Genomic DNA, 22,213 nt, shown 5'->3' on the forward strand with positions numbered 1-22,213 from the left:
GACAGACAGACACAACTCTAATGAGATTTGAATCTGCTGCAACTTTACTAAAATTCAAGCATCACTTTTAAGAGATTACAGAAGGAATTTGGCAGACATAAAAGTTTTCATAGAAAAATGATTACAAACAATTATTCTCAGCAAGTCTTGTGGTCAGGGCCAGGTGGGCGGAGCTTTTCTTTGAAATTCGTCTCACACCACTAACCAACTGCGCTTTCTCATGGCCCTAAATCATATCTGCCCTCAAGGTAACCAAGGTGACCCAAACACCATTCTTCAGGATTCCACCCCCAGGGTTTGTTCCAATATTGAATGACTGACTTCATGTTATCAAGAATAGCCTGCCTTTCTTTCCTATCTAATATGTACCAGGGGTTTCTCATTCTGGCTAGCCTCTCCATAAATGGTAACTCATGCCATTCCATACATTTTCCTTCATAATTTACCCATCTTCTACCAAATCTCCTATCATGGGCTCTTTCTGTTCTAGGGTATCTATAAATTCCCCCAGAGAGCGAACTGGAGTTTTAATCATAACATTAATGGCCTGAATCAAGGGAGGGAACTGACGCATCAGTTCCTCCGTATTCAAGGAGCTGTTGGAAATGCTTCCTGGTTCCTTGAACAGATTAAGTTTTTGTCAAGAGAAAAATAGAACAGAAGCAGAGTCAATGTAAGAAACCATCGCCAGGAACAAAGTGAACGAGATCGTTGAGACTGATCAGGCACCTCAACTTGAGCAGACTGCCAGGGAACCGCCCGGGGCCAAGCTCCGGGAAGCACGAGCCCCTCATTTTGAGACAGCCACCACCTGAGAGGCATTTTGTCACACAGGCGGGACAGCCGTGGATGTGGCATTAGCTAATGATACATATCTTTTAAAATTATTTTAAATTTTACCTATTGTGTTTGTATGTGTGGGCCTGTGTGCCACTCTATACCTGTGGAGGACAGAGGTTAGGTTTCGGTGCCATGGATTTCAAGGATTGGAATCAGGTCATCAGGCTTGTACACTAACTGCTTACTTTATTTTTTGTCTGTATGTATATTTATGCCTCACATATGTGCCTGGTTCCTGCAGAAGCCGGAAGGGTATGTCAGGTCCCTAGAAACTGGACTAACAAATGGTTGTGAGCTGCTGTGTGGAAGCTGGTAGTTAAACTTGGATCTTCTGCAAGAGCAAAAGTATTTTTAACTATTCAACTGTCTCTTGAGCTCCCTCATTTTAAAAATGGTCTTATTATGTTATGGTGTTCATGTTAAGTCTTAGTTTTGTTTCTTTTTCCACCTCCTCTTCTTGTCAAAGTCCTGATTCCTTAGGAAAAGCAGTGGAAGTTAGAGTAGTCCTAGATCATTGAATTCACTTTTTAAAAAATCTGGATAATTAACATCATTCCTCCCTAGTTTTGGGTTCCTGAAATCTGAGTTTTGCTTTCAGCCAGCAGTGTCTGACACAGTATATGTATATGCAGGTAGTTAGGAACTAACTTGAGCAGTATCCACAAGTGCATGTGTGGTCTTTGAGTTTGCTCCACCCCCACCCCTCCGCCTAGTTCACATTACTCCTTTTATTTTTTTTAGCAGTACTTTCCTTCCCCTTTGTGATATCATTTAAATTTTTTATTGCATTTATTTTGTGTGTGTAGGCATGCATACATTCACATGCATCCTGGTACACTTGCCACGGTACATGTGTGGTGGTTAAAGGATAACTTGCTGGAGTCCTCTTCTTCTACAATGTGAGGCTCACAGGTTGAACTAAGTTTGTTAGACTTGTTGGCAAATGCCATTATCCTTTGAACCACCGTCACACAAATTATACTTTTTTAAGACATCTGGTGTGGTGAAATTAGACAGACCATTTTGTACTCCTAATCCCCTTTTGTTGTGGGTTTGTAATCACTTTTAACCATGTATTGCATGTGTAGGTATGAGTGTATGTGCAAGAATGTACATGCATGTGTGCCTGTACAAATGTGTGGGTGTGTGCACATGTAGTGTGCATGTACCACAAAAGATGTGAGAACTTGTGGGAGTTGGTTCTCTCCTCTCATGTGTGGGTCCTGAGGTTGAACTATGTCTTGATAGTAGGCACTTATAGTACTGCTTTTGATTATGATGCTGTAATGCTATTATCATAAAAGGGGATGTAATTGCTTTGGCAGCCAGGAATGAAATATATACAGTATAGGTTTCATTAATCATATTTCCTTTTCAAAAGTCTTGGAAAATCCCATTCTTCTGCCTTGTGAATAAACTGATTTTTGGAGTATGAGAAACTTGAAAGGATCATGAATCTTTTAAGAGAGATTATTCTTATAGAGATTTAGGTATACTATTTTGAACTGTATCTTTGTTTGGTTGGTTTTGGTTTGGGTTTTTTGAAACAGGGTTTCTCGGCAGCTTTGGAGCCTGTCCTGGAACTAGCTCTTGTAGACCAGACTGGCCCTGAACTCACAGAGATGTCTCCCGAGTGCTGGGATTAAAGGCGTGTGCAATGCAAGGGATCTTAGTGACTCCTGGAGTCATAGATGCTGACTTTGAGGGAGAGACCAAGATGATGGTTCATTCAGCTAAGGGAGTTTCTGTAGTAAAGGCAAGTCAGAGGCTAAAAGGAAAAGAGAGGAGAAGATGGATTTGGTTCATCTGAGCATTTTGGGTATAGACCATACGTCCTCAGAGACCAGAACTCACTTTGTTAATAAATGGAAAAAGATTTTTCTGGCCTCCTAGATACTGATGCGGATATTTCCGTCATAACCGCCAGTCAGTGGCCTTCTAAGTGGCCAAAAACGGAGACTATTACACAGTTACAAGGAATTGGTCAGACTAGAAATCCTGAACAGAGTAGCAGTGAACTGCACTGGAAAGATGAGGAAGACCATGAAGGAACTTTTAAGCTGTATATTATTCCTCATTTACCTGTGAATTTATGGGGCAGAGATATTATGTCCAGAATGGGAGTATATTTATATTCTCCCAGCACGACTGTTACTAATCAGATGTTTCAACAAGGATTATTACCTAATCAAGGTCTAGGCAAGGATAATAAGGGAAAGGTGGATCCTGTTGTATCAGACAGTAGTAAACCTTCTAGAGCAGGATTAGGGTATTTTTAGGAGAGGTCGCTGATAGACCTGCACTCCATGCAGACCCAATAATATGGGAAAGTGATGAGCCTGTATGGGTGAGTCAGTGGCCTCTAACACAAGAAAAACTACAAGCTGCCCAGCAGTTAGTGCAGGAACAGCTGGATAGTGGACATATTTCACCATCCAATTCTCCATGGAACTCTCCAATTTTTGTTATTAAAAAGAAATCAGGAAAGTGGAGGTTAATTCAGGATTTAAGAGAAGTCAGTGCAACCATGCAGCCAATGGGAGCATTACAACCAGGGCTGCCGTCTCCAGTAGCCATACCAAAAGGCATGCATAAGATTATCTTAGACTTGAAAGATTGTTTTTATACAATTCCTTTAGCGCCACAAGATTGTCAAAGATTTGCTTTTAGTATTCCTTCAGTTAATTTCAGAGAGCCAATGAGGAGATATCAGTGGAATGTTTTGCCCCAGGGCATGTTGAATAGTGCTCCTTTATGCCAGAAATTTGTAGCTCAAGCTATACAAGAAGTTAGAAATCGATTTCCACAGGTCTATGTTATTCATTACATAGATGACATTCTGCTGGCTCATAGAGATGAGGATACTTCACTAGAGACATATGGATTGTTAGAACAGAGTCTAAGCCATGCAGGGTTAATTATTGCTCCTGAGAAAGTACAGAGGCACCCACCTTTTCAATATCTAGGTCATATGTTATACCCCAAAGAAATTAAGCCTCAGAAGATAGAAATCAGGAAGGATGACTTAAAAACTCTTAATGACTTTCAAAGGTTGTTCGGAAATATACAATGGCTAAGGTCTTATTTAAGGTTTCCTACAGAGACCTTGAGCCTTTAAATGAAATACTTAAAGGAAACAGTGATCCAAATTCTAGCAGGCAGCTTTCAGAAGCTGCCAGACATACTCTCTCACAAATAGAGCAGGCTATACAGGAACAGCAGGTGTACTGTATTGATTACAGCCAGACGTGACAGAAGGCCATTCACCTGGTTACCTAGCAGACAGCCTAATGTATTTTCCTGCTCAATTGATGTGATAGTATATAAGCTGTTTGGATAATAAACACGGGAGATCGTCAGGAGAAAGGACCCTGAGATGCCCTTCCATGATGACCCTGTAAGTTGTGTCTGATTATTCTCCGTATCAGTCCAGTTAGGGAAAAATAGTTACCAGTGTTGGAGCGACACGGGCTTCAACAGTGTGCCACTACCACCTGGCAATTTTGAACTGTATCTTAAATGTATTTTTCTTGTTTTTTGTTTGTTTTTAAAGAGCCTGAGGAAAATGACTCCAAAGCAGTAGAATTAGAAGATAAAAGCCTTGAGCCAGCAGAAATGAAGGAGCAGAACCAATTGCCATGTGTCCATGATGTTGCAGTTACCAGTGTTTCTCAAGAAGCACTCCCGAGTGCAAGGTAAAAGGGCAGGAATACTGGCATTTAATTTATATTGTGCCTTAGCTTCGGCTACAGGTAGTAGCTGGAAGAATTCTATTGTAGTTAACACTTTTAAAGCTTGAAAATATCACATTAAATGATAATACTTAGTCTTAAAAAATAATTTCATGTTTGGTTAGCTGATTTAAAATAATGTACTGAAACAGTTTCAGAAGTGAAGACCAAGAGGAGAACTTGGAAGAAGTTCAGATGTTGGGTACTGCAGTTGCTTCATCTGCGATCGGGATCCACACTCTTGATTCAGGTCAGGGTCTTGGTGAGAGTCCTCCTGAAGAGCCCATCACAGAAAACTCTAAAGGCAGCAGCATGCTCATGCTTCCTGTGCCAGAGGTAAAGGAATCTAGAGTGCAATATGGGTAGTGGTTTCTCTATTTAGAAAAGCAGTTACATATAGTAAACTCTATCCTATCCAGTTCAGTAGGCCTCTTATTAATATGTAAATTCAGCCTGATCTATGTAGAGGCTCAGACTTATAATCCCAACTCTTAGGTAGAAACAGGAGTATTCAAGTTTCAAGGCAACCTGGGCTATGTAACAAGAACTAGTTTAGCCTGAGTTACATAGCAAGACCTTTTCTCAAAAACCAAAACCAAGCTGGGTGTGGTGGTGCACACATTTGATCCCAGCACTTGCGAGAGAAAGGTAGGCAGACCTCTGTGAGTTCCAGGCCACTCTGATCCACGTTGTAAGACCCTGTTTTTAAAGCAAACAAAACCCCCAAGTATGTATGTTCATTTAACCAGTTTCATCACTCATTTTCTAGCACTCTTTGGTTAGCCCCTTTCTGCTTCCTGCCAGCTCCTCACATCTGTGGTCCTAGTTTGGCCTCGGCCAGAGTGTACTGTGGGCAGTATATGGTGACCCTTGCCTGTGCTGAGGGAAGAGGATCCCTGAAGCCCTGAAGCTTGAGGCTCTGTAAAAACCTGTCTCAAAGCCAGACGGTGGTGGCGCATGCCTTTAATCCCAGCACTTGGGAGGCAGAGGCAGGGGGATCTCTGTGAGTTGGAGGCAAGGCTGGTCTACAAGAGCTAGTTCCAGGACAGGCTCCAAAGCTGCAGAGAAACCCTGTCTCGAAAAACAAAACAAAAACCTGTCTTAAAACCAAATACAAAAACAGGACGTGGTAGAACTTGTGCTGTGTTTTTGGTGTCTTGACCCCTCAAAGACCATAGAGCAATGGTTCTCAACCTTCCCAATGCTGTGTGACCCTTTAGTACAGTTCCTCTTTTTGTGGTGACCCCCAACCATAAAATTTTTTCATTGCTACTTCATAATTGTAGTTTTGCTATTGTCATGATTCGTAAAATAAATATCTGATGTGTGACTCCCGTGGAAGGGTCGTTCTACCCCCAGTTGTTGTAATACAAGTTATTAGCCAGATTTGTTATAAAAGCTTGAGAAATTAATTTCTTATAACTCAGGTCTAGATCTCAAGAATTCATCCACAGAACAAATGTTTACCGAGATATTACATGGCTGACACCGAGTTACTGGGATACAAAGCTTTGGAAACATGAGTGAATGAATGGATTGGCCTGTTTTGATAGGTGTTGTGATAGATGTTGGAACAAGACTCTTGAGTGGTATCCTTCACTCCCAGTTTAATCTCTGGAAATGAGAGTCAGGAATTAATATTGTCTTTAAAAAGTTTCTTGGATAGAAGAGTGCTTGAGTTTTAAAGGAGAGAATAAATTAGCTTGTTAAAGGGAAAGGAACATTTTAAAAATAGGTATAGCATGCCTTTAATCCCAGCACTCAGGAGGCAGAGGAAGGCAGATCTTTGTAAGTTCGAGACCAGGCGAGACCAGCCTGGTCTACAAGAGCAAGTTCCAGGACAGGCTCCAAAGCTACAGAGAAACCCTGTCTCAAAAAAAAAAAAATAAAAAAAAAAAATAAAAAGGGTATAAAACATCATGATATGTTAAAGGAAGTAGAAAATAAGGAGTTTGTCTATAACCAACGTTATGAGATTTCTGTTGCTTCCCAAGTTTTTAATTTTTTAAAATCTTTTTCTTTTGAAATAATTTCAGTCGAGTAAAGTTACAAAAATCTTGTAAGAACTTCATATACTCTGTTTCTTTGGAGTCATTGTTAATTTCATTTTTTTGTTTGTTGATCTGGCTCTACATCATTGTAGATACTTTAATTGTGTGAGTGTGTGAGAGTGTGTGTGTATGTTTACACACACAGGCATGCATGCAGATAACCATGTTGCTTGCTGAGATGTCAGAACACAGTATTTGGGATTTTGCTTCTTTCACCATAATAGGTTCTGGGGATGGTGAACTCAGGTTGCCTGCTGAGCCATCTCCTCAGTGATTGATGGCTGGCAAGATGGCTCAGTGGGTAAGACAATTTCCACCAAACCTCGAGACCTGAGTCTAACTAAGACCCACGTAGAGAATGGGCTCCCTCAAGTCTTCCTCTGACCTTTACAAGTGCTCACAACACACACACATACACACACACACACACACACACACACACACACACACACCATGAATAAGGGCTAGGAGATAGCTCAGCAGTTAAGAATATGTACTCCTAAGGATCCAAGTTTGATTCCTAGTACCCATGTCAGTTGTCTCTGGCTTCTTAAGGGCACCCGTACACATAGCATATACAGACACAGAAGTAAAAATAAAAATCTTTTTTTGTTGTTTTAATTTGGAGAGTAATGAATGCTAATGCTCAACTATTTTTCTTCTTAGGAATTAATAGATATAATAAGACTTGGTCTGTTTAAGAGTAAGTTACAAATATGAGTTGTAATCATAAATAATAGCTTTAATAAAAAAAGGTTGTGTCTCACAGAGAATGTCAGTGAGTGCTGCATTCAGAATTAGTATGACCATACTGTACAATTTTAGGGCTAGATCAGTAGAGAGGCAGTGCTGTGTCATTCCTTTTGAGTGGCATAATGTCATTTTGACCCATTAGTGGAAATACTTCTAATCACGTGGCTAGGATGGTATCTGTGAGATTTTTTTGGTTATAAGGGTTTTTTTTTTTTTTCTCCTTTATGTTAGAAATTGGTCTAGTGAGACCCAGCTCTTGTTACCCACTATCTTTGGTATCTATTGACGACCCTTACTTGAGTCAATTGTTGGCATTGTTTGTTTCAAAAATGAAATCCTGGAGATTTTTAACATTAGAGAATTGCAATCTATATGTTGGTAGTTTGTGGAAAACAGGAGGGACCACAGTGGAGGCAAGGAAAGTAGTTTATCTCCATTGCAGTGTTAACTACTCAAGGGTCTGCTGCAATGGGAGCATGGACCTCCACCCTGACACTTCAGAAATGATAGAATACTCACATCTGACAACTTAATTGGGATATTTAAAGCTTATGTAAGTCAGTCAGATGTTCATTGACACAACCAAAAATCTTAAAACACTTAAAATTGTACATTTAAGATAAGCCTTTAAGTTGGGAGATACTGTCTTTACCATATGTCAAATTGTCAAATTTTCTCAAGCTCAGTATCTTTTCAATTTTTTTTAAATGACAGAGTGTACCATCTAATATTCTAGAAGTCCAACAAGAAAATATGATCAATCCTCAAGACGTAACAGGTATGAAGACTGCTTCCAGCAAGTATCATAGATAATGCACTGTATAAATTTATTTATTTATTTATTTATTTATTTATTTATTTATTTATTTATTTATTTATTTAGGTTTTTTCGAGACAGGGTTTCTCTGTGGTTTTGGAGCCTGTCCTGGAACTAGCTCTTGTAGATCAGGCTGGCCTCAAACTCACAGAGATCCGCCTGCCTCTGCCTCCCGAGTGCTGGGATTAAAGGTGTGCACCACCACCGCCCGGCTGTATAAATTTATTTATTTATTCATTTATTCATTCATTTATTTATTTTTGGGGACAGGGTTTCTCTGTAGTCCTGGAGCTTGCTATGTAGACCAAGCTTGCCTCGAACTCACAAAAATGCTCCTGCCTCTCCTCCTGTCAGTGCTAGCATTAAAGGTGTGTCCCACTACATCTTGCTTTCATGTAACTGTGGAAAAGCACAGTATAGACTTATTAATAAGCCATTGGCAACGGCAGCCATAAAATATGCGTGAAGTTTACCAATTTTATTAAAAATTATAAATGCTTCCCACAAAATATCCTGTCTATAATTTTGGGGTAGGAGGTTGGAGGATGTATTTTAGTTTTTCATTTAGGTTTGGCATTGTAAGTCATGAGACTCTTTTTAGAGATGAAATAATGATTTTTGGCTACTTCTTGGTTTGGCTTTTCATTCCTGTTTTTTAACTTTGACAGTGAATCTATTTGCTAATCCAGAGCAAGATGGAGAAGATGAACAAGCATTCATTTTAACTTTGGTGGAAATCCCAACTAATACCACAGAAGGATTTACTGATGCCTCCATGCAGTTAATGCCAAGCTCTCTACTGCCAGCACCTATATTGGTCAAATCTGGAAACACAGTAGAAAGAGGTGACCACAGGTAAAACAAAACAAAACAAAACAAAAGAGCTAAACTGTTTTCCCAGGATGAAAGGCACATCATGAATCAAGTATTGAACAAGTGAACTATACACTGCCGTTTCTTTTTAAAAAATCACAACTATTAATTTGCTAATGCCGCTCATTGTGCCATTTCCACGTATACATGCAGTGTTTGGACCTTGTCTGTTCTCTGTTCCACCCTCTTCCACTTTCTGGACTGCTCTTCTCTCTCTTTTTTGTACTAAAGTCCTGCTGCTTTTGTGAGATTCTTTGTTTCTGGTTTTTTGTTTGTTTGTTTTTAATGTCTACATATGAGAGAAAATGTGATTGTTTTTCTGTTTATGGATTATTTCACATAGCACAATATTCTAGTTCTGTTCAATGTCTTGCTAGTAATAAATTTCAGTTTTCCTTTTAGTTGAATAAAAGGTGTGTGTGTGTGTTTGTGTGTGTGTGTGTGTGTGTGTAGTATGTGCCCAAGCATTTTCTCTATGTACTCATCTGTTGATGGGCACTTAGTCTGATGCCTTAGTTTCTATAACTTGACTGCCATTAATAGTATCCCAAAAAGCATGAGTGTTTCTTTTTACATGCTGACTTCATTTCCTTCAGTTCTGTGTATATGTGGATCATGAGGTAGATGATCCTATCTTTATAATTTTTTTCCCCACTTTAAGAATTTATTAAGAGAGAGAAAGACGTGCGCAAGCCTGAGGAAGTTGGTGCAGGGAGACAGAGGGAGAGATAGAGAGGGAGAGATAGAGAGAGGGAGAGATAGAGAGGGAGAGAGAGAGAGGGAGAGAGAGGGAGAGAGAGGGAGCCAGTAGTTATCTCTTCAGAAGGGGGATAGAAAGAGAAAGCCTATCTTTAGATTTTTGAGGAACCTCCATCCTGTTTTCTGTAATGACTGCTCTGATTTTATATTCAGTGATATATAAGGGTTTCTTCTTTCACATCATTGCCAGCATTTTTACTTTTTGTTTTGTTTTGTTTAATATTAGCTATTTAGACTGGAATAAGGTAGAATTTTGATATAACTGATATTGCATTATTTAGAAGTTTATTGAACAATTGTGCTTTTGAGAATTTGAGATCAGTTGTCCATTTTTAATTTAGTTTTAATTAATGTATTGGTTGTATAAAGAAAGGGTTTTGTTCCAACATGTCCATATGTGCATTTGTATGGGTCTGCCATTGTAGCCTGGCTTTGCTTAGCTCTCAGTCTTCTTCCTCAGCCTCCTGAGTATGGGGATTATAGGTGTATAATACATACTGCCTTTTAAAAAATTCTGTGTGTGGACTGGCAAGATAATACAGCAGGTCCTTGCCTTGTGACCTGAGTTTGCGCCCCAGAATCCACATGGTGGAAGAGAGAAAAAACTCTTACAAGTTGTTCTCTGAACTCGTACATATGAACACACTGTGTCTTCCCCAGCACACAAATTAGTTTTAAAAAATTATTTTTATGTTTCTGTATTAATCTTTTTTTAAATTTGCTTTGAAATGTTTTTAATTTTTTTCCCTTTTTCATTTATTTTATTTTATTATTATTATTACAAATTTTCACCTCCTCCCATTTGTGTCCCCTCCCCCTCCCTCTCCAGTCCAAAGAGCAGCCAGGGTTCCCTGCCCTGTGGGCAGTCCAAGGACCCCCCCCTCCACCCAGGTCTAGGAAACTGAGCATCCAAACAGACTAGGTTCCCACAAAGCCAGTACATGGAATAGAATCAAAACCCAGTGCCATTGTCCTTGGCTTCTCAGTCAGCACTCATCTTATTGCGATAAAGAGCTGCAAACAATTTCCTGCTTTTTTGATTTCTGTAGGTTCTTTCTACTCTGTCTCTTTCATTTCAGAAGCTCTATAATTTGGTTTAATTCCATTTGTTCATTGACTTTTTACTTCCCAAGCTATGGAGCAGCATGTTTATCTTGTGTTTCTAATATTTTCAATGTTCCAAGTCTGAGGTTAAGATTTTTGATTCATTTGGAGATTTCTGTGTGTGTGCACACACATGCAGGATGAGACAAAATGTCTAGGTTTTTTTGTTTGGTTGGTTTGATTTTTGAGAGTTTTTATTTTGGTTTGTTCTTAGATTTATTGTATATGTATGAGTATTTTGCTTGCATGTATGTATATGTACTGTGTATATGCATCTGATTCCCTTGGGGGCTGGAAGAGGGCAACTGATCCCCTGGAATGGGAGTTATCAGGTGGTTGTGTATGGAAGCTGAGGACTGAACCGAAATTTTCTGCAAGAGCAACAAGTGCTTTTAACTGCAGAGCTATCTCTCCAGCCCCAGTGATTCTAGTTTTAAATCTATATGTGGACATAAGTTTTCCCAGCACTATTTATTTAAGAAGCTGTCTATTCTACAGCTGTAGAACCTGTGCGAAGAATTAGCTATAGATATATGCGTTTGTTTATTTATTCTGTTCTTTTGACCTGTATTTCTTTTTTATGCTACTGTCCTGCTGTTTCTGTTACTGTGGTTCTTTTGATGTATTTTGAAATAGGTATTGTGATACTTAATGCATTGCTTCATTTTCTCAGGATTGCTTTGGCTGTTCAGACTTTTGTGCTTCTGTCTGAATTTTTGTATTGTATTTTCTAGTTCTATGGAGAATGAATGTCTTTAATATTCTGAAAAGAATTACATTGACTTTTGATGTGGGATGCCCCTCTATATACTGTGAATATGTTTTATTACCATTTATTAATAAAGAAGCTGCTTTGGCATATGGCAGAACAGAATATAGTTAGACTGAAAATCCAAACAAAGATACAGGGGAAAAAGAAGGCGGAGTCTAGGAGATGCGAGCAGCTACCAGAGAAGTAAGATGTGAGGTAATGCCACAGGAATGTGACAATACATAGATTAATAGAAATGGGTTAATTTAAGATGTAAAAGCTAGTTAGTTATAAGCCTGAGCCATTGGACAAACAGTTTGTAATGAATATTAAGCCTTAGAGTGGTTATTTGGGAACTAGCAGGAGGGAGAGAAACCTTGCTGTGACTAAACAGTGTGACCAAAAGCGGCTTGGAGCGAGGAAAGGGTTTCTTTTTTTACCTTCCAAATGACACGCAAATTCGTGAAGCATTCCGTATTTTCGAAAATGTGGTACATTTACACAATGGAGTACTGCACAGCAGAAAAAAATGACATCTTGAGTTTTGCAGGAAAATGGATGGAGCTAGAAAATATTATTTTGAGGGAGGTACCCAGACACAGAAAGACAATTATCACATGTACTCACTCATAGGTGGTTTTTAAACACAAAGCAAAGAAAACTAGCCTATAAACCACAATCCCAGAGAACTTAGACAACAATGAGGACACTAAGACTTACATAGATCTAATCTACATGGGAAATAGAAAAAGACAAGATCTCCTGAGTAAATTGGGAGCATGGGGACCTTGGGGGAGGGTTCAACGGGGTAAGGGAGAGACAGGGTGGGGAATAGAGAAAAATGTAGAGTTCAATAAAAATCAATTTTAAAAAAAACAAATTATAGTCCATCATTGAGGGAAGTCAAAACTGGAGGAAGGGACAGAAAGGAAGGCCATGGAGGAATGCTGCTTACTGGCTTGCTTGGTTTGCTTTCCCCGGGTACACTGGCCCAGAGCTGGTACCATCCCTGTGGCCCGGGCCCTCCTTATCAATCATTAATCAAGAAAATGCTCCATAGACTTGCCTACAGGCCAGTGTTTGTGAGTTATTGTCTCCATTGAGGTTCCACGTTCCAGGTGTCTCTGACTTCTGTCAAGTTGACAAAAATCTAGCTAGGACAATTGCTTTAACCAGCTCAGCTGGTGTAGTAATTTTAACTTCCCGATCCCGGAACCTGGGTGCTCATTTCATCTTTTAGTGTCTTCAGATTCTCCAGTGTTTGTCGTTTCAGTCACTGAAGTCTTTACCTGCTGTGGGATTTTTTTGTTTTGTTTTTAAGGCTCTTGTGAATAGTTTCATTCTCAATGAGTTTATTATTATTATTATTATATAGAAATATTGTTTTTTGTTGTTTTGGTTTTTTTTGTTTTGTTTTGATTTTAGTTTTTTCAAGACAGGGTTTCTCTGTAGCTTTGGAGCCTGTCCTAGAACTAGCTCTTGTAGACCAGGCTGGCCTCGAACTCACAGAGATCCGCCTGCCTCTGCCCCCTGAGTGCTGGGGTTAAAAGCATGTGCCACCAGCGCCCAGCTGATTTTTGTATATTTTTATATCCTGCCTTGTTGCATTTATTTACCTGTCCTAAGAGTCTTGGGTAGAATATTTAGGATTTTCTCTGTGTAGAATCACTTAGGGATAATTTGACTTCCTTTCCTTTTTCTGTCTTTTTCATCTCTTTTAATTGTTAAAACTAGAATTTCAAGTATTATATTAATCAGAGAGTGGAAATCTCTATCTTATTTCTGATCTTAGATTAAATACTTTTATTTTTGTTCCGTTTGTTCTGAATTTGTCATATATAGTCTTTATTGTGTTGTAATATCATCTTTCTATATATACTTATTGAAGGGTTTTTAACATGGAGGTATGTTGAATTTTATCAGAGACTTCATTCTTCATTTATTGAGATAATTATGTGATGTTCTTGATTGTATTTTAAGCTCAGCTATTGATTTGTATATGTTAAGTCATCTTCACTCTTTGGGATGAAGTCAACTCTATCATGATATATGATCTTTTTACTTTTTTTTTCATCTGAGTAAACATAGATTAAGGAAAAGTGAGAAAGACCTCAAGAGAATGTGAGGAATTACAAGGGAAGAATGCTTATTTAATTATTTCTACAAATATTTAATTGAAGATTTCCACATTGTATTCAACAAGAATGTTGTTGATCCATAGCTGTTTTTACTCTGTCATCAGGTTTTGTAAGGCAATTTGAGTAATTTACTCATGGAGTAAATTTGAAAGAGTTTTGTTGAGTAGATTGATTTTCTTTAAGTGTGGTAAAATTTGGTAGTGAATTCTTCTGGTTCTGAGCTCTTTATTGAGTGACTTTTTATTACTACTTCAATTTTAATTCTGTAGTGGTTATTACTCAATTTAGTTTTTTTTCCCCCTTTCCAATATACTCTTGTTTCAGTTTTGGTCATATATACCAGACATTTATGAATTTATTTTAGAGTTTCCAGTTTATTGGCTATGGTTTTCAAAGTATTAATGATCCTTTTTATTTCAATGGTACTGTAATATCTATCCCCTTGTCACCATTTTGGGGGCAATGTTCTCTGTTTTAATAGGTTAACTGTCTAAGACTAGTTTATTTCATTCTTCCTATTTTCTTTCTTTTTTTTTTTTTTTAAATATTTATTTATTATGTATACAATATTCTGTCTGTGTGTATGCCTGCAGGCCAGAAGAGGGCACCAGACCCCATTACAGATGGTTGTGAGCCACCATGTGGTTGCTGGGAATTGAACTCATGACCTTTGGAAGAGCAGGCAATGCTCTTAACCACTGAGCCATCTCTCCAGCCCCTCTTCCTATTTTCTTTCACTTCCTATCTACCAAGTTTGGATTCAGTTACTGCCTTTCTAAAGCTTTGATTGCTCACTATATTTTAATGTTTTTCTTTTGTGTGTAGCCTGTGTGCACAGAGACCAGAATACAGCTTTGAATGCCACCTTGGGTTTGAGACAGTCTGTTGGTGGCCTGGACCTCACCAGATGGGCCAGTCTGGCTTGTTAAGAAGCTGCAGAGGTCAGCCTTTGTCCACCTCCCTAACTGTGGAACAGCTTTTGTTAATGTGTGTTCTGGACACGGACCTCATGTTTTTATGGCAACTTCTCTTACCAGTCCTGCTTTCATCCCAGCCTCATTTTTCTTTCTAATGTTAATGTAGCTGTCTTAGCTATAAACTTTCTACTTAGCACAGCTTTTCTGTATGGGCTCTGGTGTTACAGATGGTTGTCAACTGCCATGTGGCTGCTGGAAACTAAACCTGGGTGTTCAAGAACAGGTCCTCTTTCTTCTTTATCTTTTAGTTTTTGGTTTTTCGAGACAGTGTTTCTCTGCGAAATAGCCCTGGCTGTCCTGAAAGTCACTTTTTAGACCAGTCTGGCCTCAAACTCAGAGATCCTCTTGAGTACTCCGCTTCCTGAGTACTGGGCTTAAAGGTGTGTGCCACCACTGCCCAGCTCTTCTTTCTCCTTCTTCTCCTCTTCCCTTTTTTTTTTGTTGTTGTTTTGTTTTTGTTTTTTAGACTGAATCTATGTAGCCCATACTGTCCCAGAACTCTTTATGTAGATCAGCTGACCTCAAACTCAGCGGAGATCCACCTGCTTCTGCCTCCTGAGTGCTAGGATTAAAGGAGCGTACCATTACACCCAGCCAAGAAATAAGAACTCTTAACTGCTGAGCCATTTCTCAACTCTTACTCTGTATTTTTCTTAAGACAGGCGTCTCCGTGTTTTAGTTAGACTGGCTAGCCAATCTCTCACTGCCCCTTCCCCTGTCAGTCAGTCAGTCTGTGAGGTCACAGGCACACAGTGCTGCCCTGGCTTTCATGTGGGTCTGAAGGTCTGAACTCAGGTTCTCATTCTCATGGCAGTGCTTGCTGACCGGGCATCTCTCACATCCTTTGAGTAGAAAGATTTTTATTTGCATTTGTGATTTCTTTAATCTAACTTCTGTGTGGGTGATTTGTTAAATGGCACTGTGTATAAATCTATTTTATCTTACTGAAACTTTATGTATTTATGAGTAGGTATTTTGTCTGTCTGATTGATTGATTGATCTATATTGTTGAGAATTGTATATGGAAAGATACTGTAACATATTGGGGCCTATATTTTTCTTTCCGTGTCAGTGTTCTTTGCTTTTTAAAATTTAGTACTGTGGCATTCACATTATATATGTTCCTTAGATTTAATTCAGTATTGTTGAATTGTGTGAGCCATTAAGTATGAGTGCATCCCGAACTGCTACTTTTGCTGCTGGGACCATTGTTTACTGGCTTGTATTTCTGATTCTCAGGACTCTCATTGCAATAGTTTCTTCATAAAGTAGCTTCTGATTCATTGGTTTTTTATGTTTTGTTTTTTGTGCAGTGAGAGTTTACAAACAACTTCAGTTGTTCCAGATGCCATATGCTTGTCTCCTTCTGGAAGTGATGATTCTGAAAAGCCTCCTCTTAAGGTGGACCTTATATCTAGGAAGAGAATTCACTGCAGTACTGATGAAAACATTCTTGTACCTCCTGCCAAAAAGTCCTCAGTTTCTCCGGGAGTTGATTGTCAAGAGTGTGCCTCTGAGGTGAGATTATTAAGCAAGTGCCTTGGCTATATTGTCAAGAATCTGTTTGTTCTTCACATCTATCCCGGAACTTTTACACATATGTACGCATGCTCGCACACACATACACGCACTCACATGCACATGGACGGACTGACGAACAGATGAAAAACATTTCTGATACTTCTCATCATTAGTATTCCAGCTGAAGGTAGTTTGGGATGACCATTTTTAACCAGTTCAAAAAATAATTGATGAACATTAATCAGGAAACCTACAATGACTGAAAATAAGGCCAATAACTTCATGTCAATCAGGATCTTCACTCTGCCACCCACTTAGTAACTGTGGGCTGTAGATTAACAACTGCATACTCTGGATTCAGAGTTTTCTGATGCATGAAAAATAATAGTAATATTTTCTTCATTATGTGTTAACCTTTCCTTTGCTCTCGGGAATACAACCAGATCTTCTGAGCCCTATATGTTCTTGTCTGTCTTCTGAGCCCTGTATGTTCCGTTCCGTCTTCTGAGCCCTATATGTTCTTGTCTGTCTTCTGAGCCCTATATGTTCTTGTCTGTCTTCTGACCCCTATATGTTCCGTTCCGTCTTCTGAGCCCTATATGTTCTTGTCTGTCTTCTGAGCCCTATATGTTCCGTTCCGTCTTCTGAGCCCTATATGTTCCGTTCCGTCTTCTGAGCCCTATATGTTCCATTCTGTCTTCTGAGTCATATATGTTCCTGTCTGTCTTCTGAGCCCTATATGATCCGTTCTGTCTTCTGAGCCTTGTATGTTCCTGTCTGTCTTCTGAGCCCTGTATGTTCCGTTCTGTCTTCTGAGCCCTGTATGTTCCGTTCTGTCTTCTGAGCACTGTATGTTCCGTTCTGTCTTCTGAGCCCTATATGTTCTTGTCTGTCTTCTGAGCCCTGTATGTTCCGTTCTGTCTTCTGAGCCCTGTATGTTCCGTTCTGTCTTCTGAGCCCTATATGTTCTTGTCTGTCTTCTGAGCCCTGTATGTTCCGTTCTGTCTTCTGAGCCCTGTATGTTCCGTTCTGTCTTCTGAGCCCTGTATGTTCCGTTCTGTCTTCTGAGCCCTATATGTTCTTGTCTGTCTTCTGAGCCCTGTATGTTCCATTCTGTCTTCTGAGCCCTATATGTTCCTGTCTATCTAGTGTCATTCTGTACTAGTCTCGGTCTCACTTGCTAGCACATTACATCGACTTTCAGTTCCTTGAATACTCTGTAATCCTTCACGTCCTGATACATTTCGTTGGTTGTCCCATCTGTCTGGAGCATTTCCTTATGAAACATCACTGATTTAGCTCAGTCATCGCTACCTCAGGGAGTCCAGTCAGACCTCAGAGATGCAGTCCCTGTTCACTGTTAGTTTCCTAGTACCCTCTTGTTTTTGTTATATTTCTGATATTCATAATTAGTGACTTTACTGTGAGAAGTCAATTTAAAATTATGTTCTCCAAAGAAAAGTTGAAGGACAACAGTTGTTGGTAGTAGACAAAGTATCACTGTTATTTAATCCGACAGGAAAGTTTTGTATTCCATATTCTTAATTTTTCGTGTTTATTGGTAAAATTAAGCATCTTTCCATGTGCTTAAGAATTACTTATTTCTGTATTTCTCTTTCTTTTGTTGTGAAACAACTTCTATATTCTTATTTATTTGTTTACTTATTTACATACCACTCCTAGTTCCCCCCTCTCCTCTCTTCCCATTCCCCCCACCCCATCCATCCATCCACTCCTTATTGAGGCAGGATCAAGTGCCCCTCCCCTCCCTCCTAGGCTGACAAGGTATCTCTCCATAGAGAACAGGCTCCACAAAGTCACTTCATGCATTAGGGTTAGTTAGATCCTGGTCCCACTGCCAGTGGCTCCACAGTCTGCCCAAGCCACACCATTGTCACCTGCTTTCAGGGGGCTTAGTTTGGTCCTAAGTAGGTACCCCAGTTGTCAGTGAGCTCCCACTAGCTCGAGTCAGCTGCTTCTGTGTATTTCCCCACTGTGGTCTTGATGCTCCTTCTTTTCTTCAGTGGTACTCTGGTAGCTCAGCCCAGTGGTTAGTTGTGGATCTCTGCATCTGCTTCCATCTCTTTCTGGATGAGGGTTCTACCTTCTCTGGGGTTGTGGACTGCAAACTGGTTATCCTTTGCTTTATGTTGGTATCCACTTATGAGTAAGTACAATAATGTTTGTCTTTCTGGGTCTGGGTTAACTTACTCAAAATGTTTTTTGTTCTAGTTCTATCCATTTGCCTGCAAATTTCAAGGTGTCTTTTTTTTTTTCTTACTATTGCTGAATAGTGCTCCATTGTGTAAATGAACTACATTTTCTTTATCTGCTCTTTGACCGATGAGCATCTAGGTTGTTTCCAGGTTCTGGTTGGCTATTACAAATAAAACTGATATGAACCTGGTTGAGCAAATATTCTTGTGTTGTGCGTGTGCCTCCTTTGGGTATATGCCCAAAAATTGTGTCGCTGGGTCTTGAGGTAGATTGATGTTGTCCTCTTGTTTAGTGGTTGCTGCCTTTTAAGCTACAGCTATCCTAGTCAGCAACTGCAACAAGATCTGCAGCCTGAGGAAATTCCCAGTCTAGGCTTATTGGTAAGCACCAGGCCAATGAGTGACTTGTCTTCAAAGGGGTGATTAATACTTCTGAGGATAACACCAGAGATTGCAAATGCAAATGAAAAATACACAATGCTATTAATATATTAAGAAAATATGTATGGGGCTGAAGACTTGGCTCATCAGATAAAAAGCACTGTTGCTCTAGCAGAGGACCTGAATTTGATTCCCAGCACCCAACATGGCGGTTCACTACTCTGTGACTCCTGTCCCAATAGCTCCGATCCCTCTACTGACCTCACATTGTGCAGAGACACACATGCAGACAAGACATTCAGATACATAAGAATAATAAGATTTAAAAAAAAAAAAAAGGAAAATGCCTGCTGGTCTTATTTGTCAATATATTTTATAAGCTTTTATTTTATAAACTTTATTTTAACAATAAAATATTGTATATACAGAGTTTCTCCCTGTCTTTTTCTTTTATTTTGAGGCTGGACTCAAATTCAGAATTACTTTGCCTCTGCCTTCCAGGGTGGGATTCTAGATAAGCACTGCCATAGCCAACTTTGTCCTGCACTGTTCTCAGCCCAAAGTAGCCATAATATAGACTTTGTTTGCTTGAATCCAGGAATTTGAAATGGCCTGGGCAGCATTGCAAAACTCTTAGTCTTTTTTTACTTTCCCCCCTAAAGTATGAATAGTTCTGTGAATAAGGATAATTTTCTTCTTTTGAATTATATAACTTTGTAAAGTTATGAAGTAGACTTATCATATTGATTCATTTTTACATTTCTGAAATGGACTGCTAATTGACCATGATGTAGTATTTTGTTAATTGGCTCTTTTTAAAGGTGTTTGAGTTGAGGGGCCAGAGATGCACCTCAGTGGTAGTGCCTTGCTTAGCTTGTGTGCCACCATAACTTGGATACTCATGAAACATGGAAAGTTGTTTCATTTCATATCCTCTCTCTCTCTCTCTCTCTCTCTCTCTCTCTCTCTCTCTCTCTCTCGATTTGGCAGTTGGTATCAATATTATGCCTGAGATAAAAGACATTTGACAACTTTTATTTTTCTACTGTGCTCTAGAGCAGTTTAATATCAGCAATGCACTGTTTTTGCAAATGTTTAATTGGTGGTATAATTCTGACTTAAGAGCTTTCATTATAACATGATGGAGGGGATAGAATTTTAATTTTACTTAATAAATGGAGTTCTAAAACTTTGTATATTTTCTTGAACAGGTATGTTCAAAGGAATTCAATGTATTTGAGAAAACAGGTGAGATCAATTTAAATACGACTTTATTTTTGCTAAGTACCACTGATTATTTCTGATGCATCTTGAGCTTGAAATAAATCCTCATTCATTTTTATCTAATATCTCAAACCACTGACTCTCTCTTTTGAAACTTACTCTCTAATATTGCACTAGCAATAATTTTTTAAAAGTTTTTTAAGAGCCATACCTTATGTAAAATAGGTATCTGACAAACCTCAGATACACTAAATTTGAAGAGGAATAATATCATTTCAAAATCCCTCATCTATGCTTATATTCTGAAGTATTTTTCTTACATTACACTCCAGGTATTTCAGATTTATAGTAAGGTCTTTGATACATTTTAAATTGAGTTTTATACAGGATAAGAGATAGCTTAATTAGCTTCATTCTGAATGAGAGTAACCAGCATGCACAGTGAAGTTTCTCAGCACTTCATTCAAGAGACTAGGCTCTCTTTTCTTCGTTGTCTTAGTTCCTTTGTTGAAAATCAGGTGGCTGTAATTGCATATTTATTTCTATTCCTTTATTCTACTGAATTACATATTTGTATCTACATACATACATGCTATTTCTGTTACTACAGTTCTATGTTATATTTTGTTATTATCTTTGGGAGAGAGCTGGTCAGGTCTGTTGTTAATGCTTTCTCACTGTGGTTTTAATTTGATTCACTTTGTGATTTCCAACACTTTTGTTTGTGTTCTATTCTTTGCCTGTCCCTGCTCTCCCTACCTCTATTCTCGTCTCTCAAAATGTGGTTACATCCATGTTGCTAAGTCTTTTCTGGGTCCTGAATTGATTACTTTATTTATTTACATGTTTGTGTCTTTGAAATCATTGTATCACTTTTACTAGTAGACTTGAGTTCTTCGTCCTGCATTTTCCCAGTTCTGGTGTTTACTTGCCTTTTAATGGTTTTTGTGTTGCAGTTTGCCAGTTTGCACATTGGTGGGACAGATAATTCGGGGTTCTATTTGTTTTGTTTTTTAAGACAGTATTTCATTGTCTAAGCTGTTCTTGAACTTCTGGCAATCTTTTTGCCTTTGCCTCTCAACTGCTGGGATTCTGGACATGTATAACCACACCCAGAGATACAAAACGTAGCCCTGGTTGGCCTGGAACTCACTGTGTTCACTAGGCTGGCTGACTTCACAGAGATCGACCTCTGTCTCCTAAGTGCTGGCCTTGGTTCCTTGTTTTTGTTGCTTAGTCTTTCTATTACTGCATGCTTTCCAGCTGTCCTATGATCTCTTTTTTGCTTGCTCATGCCCCCACTTGTTTTCTCCTTGGGATATTCTATACTTTCTTTTCCTGACTTGTCAATCCTGGTGTAACACATAGACTGTTGTTGGTCTACTGCCTTGGCAACCTCCAGTTCCCCAAATCATTTTTCTTTTCTTTTTTTAATATAGGGTCTCACTCTATAGGACAGGCTGGCCTAGAACTCTCTATATAGCCCAGACTGGCCTAAAACTTACACAACAGTCTTTTTATATTAGCCTTTTGAGTGCTGGGATTACAGGCTTAAACCAGCATGCCCTACTTCAACTGGTAATTCCTAATAGTCTACTCCACTGATATAATACAGATTGTTTTTGCTGAGCTAGGTTTATAGAACACCATGAATACCTCAGATACTCTATTTAATTGACTTTTAAAATATTTCAATATGCTCTCTCTCTCTCCTCTCTGTTTTTTATTTTCTCTTTGAAGAAGAGTCTTGCATGGGACAAGGCATTTTCCCTACTTCAGAGAGCACACATACAGCTCCTAAACCTCAAAAGGAATACAGTGAACCAACTTCTCAGAATGTAGGATCGAGATCTCCTGATGAAATAAAAGATGCCTGTGTGGAAAAGACTATGACTCAGTTGCCTCAGGATGAGATGGTGTCTGATAAAGAAGAGAAGACTGGTCCTGTTTCCAGTTCAGAACAAAGGGATAGCATGATGTCATCCTCAAAACCCCCTCTGATCAGGTATTGTTACAAATTCTTTAGTGACTTTCTCTCTATCCCCAGGTGAATATGTAACATGCATAACAGAGATGA

General features: G+C 39.0%; 1 protein-coding gene across 5 annotated transcripts in view; it reads left to right on the top strand.

The window, feature by feature from the left end:
• Bdp1 (B double prime 1, subunit of RNA polymerase III transcription initiation factor IIIB) overlaps positions 1-22,213 on the top strand; it is a 96,405-nt gene that overhangs the window by 68,631 nt on the left and 5,561 nt on the right. For all 5 annotated transcript variants that reach the window (XM_057789618.1, XM_057789614.1, XM_057789617.1 and 2 more), the window contains 7 exons: positions 4,394-4,535; positions 4,724-4,907; positions 8,090-8,153; positions 8,861-9,047; positions 16,108-16,312; positions 20,124-20,160; positions 21,877-22,141. In XM_057789618.1, coding sequence (XP_057645601.1) covers positions 4,394-4,535; positions 4,724-4,907; positions 8,090-8,153; positions 8,861-9,047; positions 16,108-16,312; positions 20,124-20,160; positions 21,877-22,141 — 1,084 coding nt within the window. The remainder of the gene's footprint in view (positions 1-4,393; positions 4,536-4,723; positions 4,908-8,089; positions 8,154-8,860; positions 9,048-16,107; positions 16,313-20,123; positions 20,161-21,876; positions 22,142-22,213) is intronic.

The sequence above is a fragment of the Chionomys nivalis genome, chromosome 15 (assembly GCF_950005125.1).
Source record: "Chionomys nivalis chromosome 15, mChiNiv1.1, whole genome shotgun sequence".
Taxonomy (NCBI): Eukaryota; Metazoa; Chordata; class Mammalia; order Rodentia; family Cricetidae; genus Chionomys; species Chionomys nivalis.